The sequence below is a fragment of the Frankliniella occidentalis genome, unplaced genomic scaffold, assembly GCF_000697945.3.
Source record: "Frankliniella occidentalis isolate FOCC.00 unplaced genomic scaffold, Focc_3.1 Scaffold5608, whole genome shotgun sequence".
NCBI lineage: Eukaryota > Metazoa > Arthropoda > Insecta > Thysanoptera > Thripidae > Frankliniella > Frankliniella occidentalis.
The window spans coordinates 1-8,659 of NW_026272646.1; the positions used below are offsets into that span (position 1 = coordinate 1).

Below are 8,659 nucleotides of genomic sequence, written 5' to 3' on the forward strand. Positions count from 1 at the left end.
CCCCTGTATCTGTCTCCTCTATTTCATGTCCACGTGATCTGCGGATGGTCAAGAGCCCCTGCTGAACTGGGACCAGCACCCGGCACAACCAGGAGGACGGGACATCCTTTTTGGTGTCTGGCCAAATTCGGTCGGGGGCAGCAGCAGCAGTAGGCGACTTCGACATCGTTTCGCGGATCGACCCATCCCATGCATAGCAACTCAATCGGCTCGAGGAGCTCGTGTGGCGTCACGCCTGTGCGATAACAGTACAGAACAGACTGAACAGCAAAGAGAACCTGACCTCCCGGATTTTTGAAACGCACTTTTAAACTAAGCGCAGGCACCCTAATTGCAGGAAATTACTATCACAAGCTGGTATTTAAGCATATGAAAACTTAAATCTCATATTAAATTCATGCCATTATATTGTGCTAATCCATATTCTTGTCTTAATAATTCCTATCGTGCAGCAGCATCCCTTGCTGCGGGGCTGCCGGCACCCGGCTGCTGGTGGGTGCGGAGCGAGGTGCGGAGCGAGGTGCGGAGCGTCTCGAGTCGCTGCCCGCCGCCGCTCTGCCGGCCTGACGACAGCCTGCCCCCTCCGCCGCCCCTTTTTCTGAAATGATTATGTAAATCGCGCGCGCGGGGCCGCTACGTGTCCTTCCGTCCGATTGACCTTATCACTCGTGCCATTTTATAGAGGGCAACAAAATAAGGACGTTCTGCGTGACGCACTGAGGGTGCGGCAGGTGCAGGCGGCGGCCGGGCCCGCGTGCCCCGCGTTAACGCGTACAGCCGTGTAGTGGCTCCGTTTTCATTACGTCCTTATTTTCTTTGTTTTAGCGCAATCTCTTTCTCTTCTACCCTCATCGTAATCATATTGATCAAGGTCGATAAACCTCGTCATGACATGGTGCCAATTCATTCCACTACTGCGCGGGACGTTGCAGGTGTCTCTTTTTATTTTTGTCTATTTGTGTTATTTTGTGGGAGGTTTTGTGAAACTTGGAAAAGGGTACTTTAGTTGCACACGGAGTGCGGTGCGGCCGTGATACACCAGGTGTCGCGAAGGTGTCCCTACTACGATGACAGATAAGGAAAGACCGTTTTTCCCTCTCTCTCCCTCCCTCTCGCTCTCTCTCTCTCTTCCTTCTCTAAAACAGGGTGGAGAGGTCGCCGCGTGGACAAGGGCACATCGACAGTCTCCCCGCGAGGCTAAACTGTCTCCAGCTCTCCGTGTCTCGGCCTCGGGCTGAGAGGCGCCTCTTCAGTATGGTGTACGCGCCACTGCCACTCCGCCTGTCGAAAGCGTTTCGCGCATCACCCTCGCGTCCCTCAATTTCACCCCCCCCCCTCCCCTCCCCCTATGGACAATGGGGCACCTCCGAGAGCCGTCACACCGACCGAAAAACAATTTCTTGTCCAGTAAATATGCATGTACCATGTATTTGTATGTGCATTGTGCAACACACTATCAAAGACCCGTCGATTTCTTAATTTGACAACTTGACAATCTCCCCTAGCTCAAGGGGCCTGCGTTTGGTTCGCCCTCATCCGCCTCGTGACCTCCGCGTGGCGTGCCGTGTCCCCCGGCCGACCTAAATGCCTGCTTAAGGGTCCCCTGTAATGGCTGCCAAATAAGGGCCAACGTTTTCTTTAGTTCCGCGTCACCCGCGCTTGCGCACTACTCCGCTACCTATTGCCAGTTCCGTTTCCTCGTGTAAATGTTTTTTCTCTCTCTCTCCTTATCTTTTCGCGCGCGGCGCCGGCCGCCGCCACGGCGCACTGCAGCAGCGCGCTGCAGCCTTTTGATCTGGGATTAAAATCTGGAGCGGCAATATGACCGCGCGGTACGCCTGTGCGCGCTGCGCTATGGGGCGTTAGGGGGAGAGAAGTAGAAAAAAACAGGCGTATCTGTTGGCGCGGGGCGCTGCAGTTACGTGGCTCCGCGGTCCCGCGCGGGTGGGGTAACGCGCCAGATAAGAGTCGGCTCCATAAATCCGGTTAACGAGGCGGCCAGAGGGTGGCGTCCTCATCTCTGAGCTGCCCGGAGGAGCTCCGCGGGGGGAGAAAACTATTCTAGAGCGCGTATTCGCACAAAGCCCTCCCCTCTCGGCCTCATTGTGCTATGGCGGGTTGAGCGGGCGATGCAGGTGACACGGGACACGTTAGTTACTATTTCGTCATCACATTCGCTCTTCTACAACTAAAAGACTTGTGGCACCCTCTTAATTTCTACAAATGGACATGATTTGTTTATTTTAAAGCGACAACCAAATTTACTATACACACATTCTACAGCTGTCACTCTCGTCTGTGTGTTAGTCGCGCACACACTCGCTTATTTATAAAGTAGTGAGTAGTGATTATTTTGGAATGGAAATAGAGGTGATGAATGGTTGGTTGAGGAGAGGTTATCTGTCCGTTGGATCTGCTTGTTGTCTCACCCCACCTCCCCCTTTCCTTGTGCACCCACGCATACTACACACACAGTGGCAATATCTGGATGAATGAAGCTCGTTGACCTCCCCGACCTCTTTGTGTGTGTGTGTGTGCGAGTGTATGTGTCCGAGCGAGTCCTTGGACGCCACGCCTAGCCAGCGAGCGCTGTCCCGGCAGCAGCAGCTCCCCCAGCTGGCGCCAGCGAGGTGTTCCGTACGCACAGCCCCGCCCCGCCACGCCTCGCTGACATGCGGCGGCAGCAGCAGTACCATAGAGCCCTAACCCCCAGCAGCAGTAGCCGCCGTTATAAATCCACCATTCCGCGTTATTTCGACGTGAAGGGAACGGCGCGCGCCACGCCCCGCCACGCCCCCCTTTCGCCGCGCTGACCTTCTGGTCAAACATGCTGGCTGCTGTCCGGCCGGCTGCCTGCGCCGGGAGGCTGCTGCTGCCGCTGCTGGCCGGCCGGGGCGGAGGGAGAAGGACCATTGTTCTCTCGCGTCGCCAACAGAACAATGTGCCGCACCCACGCCGATATTGCTGGATTTCCAGTCGTTCCAGCAGCGGCGGCGTGGCGGCGGCGGCGGCAGGCCTACTCCCCGGCTGCAGCAGTGTCATCGACACGCGCCCGGCAGCGGGAGGGGGCGCTGGGGAGATGTCTGCAGCGGACGGATCACTTTCGGGTTCCACTGCAGCGCGTGCGTCCGTCTCTCGACCGCAAAGCCGCCGCGCTTTGCATGGGGGTCGAGCTTTTGGTCGAGTTTCCCGTTCCTGGTGGCGCGGCGCCGCCCAGGCTCAGGTCCAGGGGGGGCCCTAGCGGCGTGCTTTGGTGGCCCCGAGGGCTCTGGGTGCACGACGTCGGCGGCGGGGCGGGGCCAGCGAGGGAGAGAGGTGGTCCAGGAGGACCTTGCCCGGGAGGCCCGGGAGGCCCGGCCGTGCGCGCTCGCGTTGCGGAGCCTGCGGTGCGGAGCGTCAGGGCGACTTGGATCACGCCTGGGCTCCGCCCCGCCCCGCCCTGCCCAGCGCAGGCATTCGGCCCTAACCTTGCGCGCTCTTGACGCCGCGTAGACACTTCGCTCACTTGGTGGACCATGCCTTTATTACTACGTCTGCAGCTGGCCCGCTGGGCCGCTGGGCCGTGTGATCATGCGGGCGACCTTTCTTTGGATAGGCTTCCGCTATCGATGCACGTGCAACGCGCGTGATGAAAGGGTCATCCAGAAAGTTCGCGTCCCTCGTTCGCCATCTATAGCTATAAGTTTCGGTGGTTTCGGCCCCTGCGAGCTGGCACAGCGCCTGGTGAGTAGGCAATATCTTGCCTCCAGCGCATACGTGCTTTGCGGGGTGGCCTACCCCGAGTCTTGCAGGCGCGCTGAGCTCCCGAAAGTGCGCCGAATGAATCTGAGGAAAACGGGCGTACTTTCTGGACGTACCCTCATATCGAGCGTGCGGGCGGGGGTGGGTTTTTTTCCCCTGTCGTCTCTGACCACATGGCGCCTTGCTACCCGAGCGGGTAGGCTGCCCGCCGCCCGCACGCGTGCATGCTCGTGCAGCCTGCTGGCCTCCCCTCGCCTCCCCCCTGCGCAGTCCTCTCGTGGGGACAGGGGCATGTGCACCGGAGGCTCTGTCTGGCTGCTGTAGGTGTTGCGGCGCGCGCCGAGAGCGCGGCACTGCTGCGGCCTTGATCTGCATGGCACTCCGTTGTGCCACGCCCCGCCCCGCCCCGCCACGCTACGCCACGCCGCCTCCCTAGACAGGCGTAGGCGTTGTGCACACGTAGCCGCTGCGATCACAAAGAACGCGGACCTCCCATCCCGGAACGGACATTTGAAACGATCAATGTTGAAAGTTGTGTCTCCACCCCAAAAAAACACGCCTCGTTCCTCTTTTCTGAAGAGTCGCTCGACTAGAAGGCGCCGTTTCATAATCGTCGTAATACACACGGCATAGTGCTGCGCGGATTTAGCGCGGAGCGTGCCGCCCGAGTCCACCGCGGCTTCCCCTTCCGTCCCCCTGCTTCCTCCCCTTCGCTCGTGTCGCTCCCTCGGAAATGAAATGGAAGCGTTGTGCACTTCGGCCGGATATGAGATTTTTCAAGCATGGCGCTGCTGCGCTGCGCTGGGCTGCGCGATGTGTTCGTTACCGCCGAGGCCTTGGGACCCGCTCGCGCTGCTCAACCCCAACCGCCCCGCGGGTCTTTTGGAAAAAGTCCAGAAAGTCATCCGGCACGCGCTCGCAACTTTCCGCCGCCAGAAGGAGACACGCGAGCTACAAAACTTTCCTGTTCGCGGGGAAAACACTGACTAACATTGCCATTTCTCGTTGTTCCAGGACCACATCCAGGAGGTGCTGGACAAATGGACACAGATCGACGACGAGATCTGGGCGAAGGTGATCGTCTTGGAGAGGAACAGGCGCGTGGCCAAGGCGTACGCGCGCGCACCAGTGCTCACCGTCAACGGTTCCGACGACGGCTTCGACGGATTTCGGTAAGTGGCGTTTGCTCCTTGCTCATGTCGTGTGGGTTTTGCACGAGTTTTGCAGTCTATAGTCTATGGTATTGCGCGCCCCGCCCATCAACACAAATACCACCTAGAATGGTCGGGGCGCGACGCCCATGGACGGCTACATCTAGTGACTTGTCATGAGATGGAAAAAAAATCTTGATCCTCGGTGAGCTGCTCTCCGCGGGGGGTCTAGGCTCGCAATGCATCTGCTACACAGTCGTACCAACCGGTGTCACGGCCGTCAGCCGACTGGAGCGGCGGGGCGGGGCAGGGCTTGGTGGGGAGGCAGAGCGCCCTTTTAGTGCGCGGCAGCTTCATTCCTTGCACCTTGTGCTCTCTGGCCCCGTGCACACTGCTTTTCTTAGAGTGCGTTTTCTGAATGTTTGCAGGATTGGTTTGTGCGGCTTCGACAACCCGATGAGGGACCAAAAGACTGAAGAGCTCAAACGGCACATCGGTCACGTGAGTGCATTCAATTTATACCGTTCTCCCCGCTCCGGCTAAAATTGGCAATATAATCACGCCCGTCACTTTGTCGCGGACTTGCAGGGCATCAAGGTAAAGATGGACGACCAAGGCAACATCCTGGTGAAGCGCGTCTCCAAGTGCAACGTGTACGTCAAGAGCACGGCTCCGGGCACGAGCGACGAGACGGCCATCGGCAACGACGTGCTCAAGCTGCCCAATTGTGCCCTCGAGATGGAGAAGCCCGTCAAGGTACGTGACGGAGAACAACCCGAGGGGTCCTTTACTATATGCAATCGTACATCGATTTTTTTCTGAAATTTTCATGACTTTTTCCTTGAGTTTTTTTTTTGGGGGGGGGATACTACTTTTTTAAGTGAAGTATTCCTTTAAACAACCCAGGACGGGACTAAGAAATACTTCATTCTTTAAATCTCCACAAATTCCCACGGCAAAAAAAAACTAAGGTCAAAACAATATTGGCACTGAACGAGGACAATTCTATCTCTGCGACTGGGCTCCTCTGGAGGCCCGGCTGGACGATAACAAATGACTGGCTGTCGCGGTGATGTGTACGGCGCGGCACCCCCGGGGGGAGATTTCACTACTTAACTTGTACGACTGCAGCCGGCCGGGAGACAATAGCGGCTGCACCGTGTGGCGCGGTGCGGCGCGGACCCCGTTTTCATTTGCCTATTGTCTTGACGGGCTGCCCCTGGTCGGGCGGCGGCCATCCGACGAGCGCAACGCCTCTGGTTGTGGTCTCAATCACTAGGAGAGCCGAGTGCGGCGCGCTCTGGGACTGTCCTGGTTCGACGCGACGCGCCTCTCTATCTCTCTGTCTCCCGCGTCCTCTCACTGCTCGGGCTGCCCTGGTCCCGGGGCGCGCCTGGCCGGGCAGGCGACCCAACGTGCGGAGCCGCGCGGCGGGCTTGCTTACTGCGTCCCTCGCAGGCGCCCCCTCCCCACTCGACTCGCCTATGCTGACCGTGCTCCCTTCTCTCTGCCCGCAGCTCTTCGACATGAAGAAGTTCCAGCAGAACGTGTCCCGCGAGCTGCGGCGCGCCTACCCCGACCGGCGCCGCCTAGAGTGCCAGTGCCTGTCGGCCGTGGGTTTCGTCCGCGCCGAGCCGGACCTGCTCGACTGCCCCATCTGGATCCTCGTCATCAACGTGGTCGCCATGGACATGCTGAAGTCCAAGTTGCCTCCAGGTGAGCGCCTTTGCCATATTTAACCGATTCTCCGTGATAAGGAATCCCCGCCCTCCGTGGGTATGGTCAACCTGCATTCCGTTATGGGTGTCCACAGGGAATTCCATTCCAAATGCCTCTCGACATCGCTTTCTAACCGCCCTGTTCTCTCTCTCTCTCTGCCCCGCAGTGAAACGCGTCATGGACATCCGCAACAGGCCGCGCATCCCCATCCCGGACGAGGACCCCTACAGCGTGGCGGGCAGCGGCGGCTCGTCGGGCTCCTCGTCGGGCGCGAGGGAGAGCGGCCAGCACGGGCCGCCGCCGGCCCACGCGCTGGGGCAGGCGCTGGGGCAGGCGCTCGGCCAGGCCCACAAGCTGGGCCGGCGCTCCGACAAGCCGCCCAAGCTGCCGCCCCGCGACAACACGCCTTACCCGCACGACATTCCCAAGGTGGGCAAGGCGGCCCTCGCTGCGGCCAGACGCTCCCTTCCCCAGATTTTCGTCACCAAGGTTTACACCCGTTCCTGCTTTTTTTCTTCCTGCGTTTCCTCCGGCTCGTGTCCTGGAGCCCGCGCTTTCGTACTGCCTTCCTCGCCGCTCTCGCCGGGGCGGGGGGGAGCCATGCGAAGCGCGGCGAGCGATTTGATTTTCCCTCACAGGAAGTTTTGAGTTGGAGATTAACTGCGGTTGGAAAATTCCCTGCACAAATACCTCCCTCCAAAGTTTCCATTTTTGGCCCCACATGCCACCACACCCGCAACCCAAAACTCCCTGGCTTTTGTGAAAATGTCGCTATTTTGCAATTAATCTTGAAATGGACACTTTGCTCACGCTTTGAGTTTAAATCTGCCCCTACTTGTAGCCTGACTACGATGACATCGAGGATGAGAACCGCCTGAAGCCCTTCCCTTCATCACGTGGCCAGAACAAGAAGGACGCCAAGAAGTTTGGTGAGTTTGAATTCCCTGTGAATGCAATTTTACACTACGTACCTCTATAACAGGCATACGCCATACCGATTCGGTCTTTTTCCCTCTCGTGTTCCCAGACGACCCGTACTACTGCGGCCTCCGAGCTAGGGTACCCAACTTCGGCAAGTCCAAGTCCGGCAAGGAGCAGCAGCAGCGCGAGAGCCGGGACCAGCAGCAGCAGCAGCGGCAGCAGGAGCTCCTGCACTCACTCCACAACCCCTACGGGCGGCTGCCCCTCCCGGGCAACCCCCACTTCCTCCCCCCGCCCCCTCACCAGCCCCACATGTGGCACGCCCGCTCCTACGACAGCGGCATGGGTAAGCGGATGATGACGAGCAACTGGATCTTTTCCCACTCTCCTGCTTACCTGGGTTATAGACACTTTTCCCGGTCAGTGGCGGTTTTTATTTGCACTATTATTCATTTCCAGAGACTGCTCCAGTCCAGTTTCCTGTAGCACTGCGTGTATTGTGTGCACCTGCTACGCACTCCTCTCCGCATGACTCGCCTCACACGCCGTCGTTGCTTGTGTTGCAGATTCCGAGGCCCTAGACTCCCCTTACAACCACATCTACGGCCGCCTCCGCATCCCCACCAGGGCGTACATCCCCCCGCAGCCCCGTACAATGTATATCGGCGAGTGGGACTGAGCGACCAGCCGCGGCCCTTCTCTTACTTTCTAATTTAAACCTCCTCGGCTGTAAGCGCCAGAGGAAGTCATGCCATCGAAGCTACGCTGCGCCTCGCCTCGCCACGTCAGGCAAGAGCCCGAGCCCTCTGGTCATTACGCAGGGTGGTCAGGGGGAGGCCCCGCCAGGGCGGGCGAGTGATCCTCTAGTGCTGTGCAGTGGACAACCATAGGTTTAGATGTAAATCGTAATGTTCGAGTGTGAGTCATGTTTAGGAGGGATGTCTGTGATGAGTATAGATGCCTCAAGATTGTTAAGCTAAGAATGTCACGTCCAGACCTCTCTCTGCTGAGAGGTTTGGACGAGAGGATTTAGATTTAATGAAAATCGAGATTACCGTACTGATTTTTATCATTTCAAATTTCATTGTGTTGCTGTGTTACGGCAATACTGACAGTTTTAATTATTT

At 58.3% G+C, this 8,659-nt stretch overlaps 1 protein-coding gene across 1 annotated transcript; it reads left to right on the top strand.

The window, feature by feature from the left end:
- Positions 1-4,751: 4,751 nt before the first annotated feature.
- On the top strand, positions 4,752-8,419 carry LOC113208834 (uncharacterized). Its single transcript, XM_052277059.1, has 8 exons — positions 4,752-4,913; positions 5,321-5,393; positions 5,481-5,648; positions 6,410-6,608; positions 6,778-7,040; positions 7,453-7,540; positions 7,639-7,878; positions 8,099-8,419. The coding sequence occupies exons 2-8, from the start codon at positions 5,349-5,351 to the stop codon at positions 8,209-8,211; spliced, it is 1,116 nt and encodes a 371-aa protein (XP_052133019.1). The 5' UTR covers positions 4,752-4,913; positions 5,321-5,348; the 3' UTR covers positions 8,212-8,419.
- The last annotated feature ends 240 nt before the right edge of the window (positions 8,420-8,659 follow it).

Bases quoted from the DNA above. Each gene is read 5' to 3' on its own strand.
- LOC113208834 (XM_052277059.1), top strand. From the start codon at position 5,349: ATGAGGGACCAAAAGACTGAAGAGCTCAAACGGCACATCGGTCAC. The intron at 5,394-5,480 runs GTGAGTGCATTC...GCGGACTTGCAG, and splicing joins TCAAACGGCACATCGGTCAC to GGCATCAAGGTAAAGATGGA. The intron at 6,609-6,777 runs GTGAGCGCCTTT...TCTGCCCCGCAG, and splicing joins GAAGTCCAAGTTGCCTCCAG to TGAAACGCGTCATGGACATC.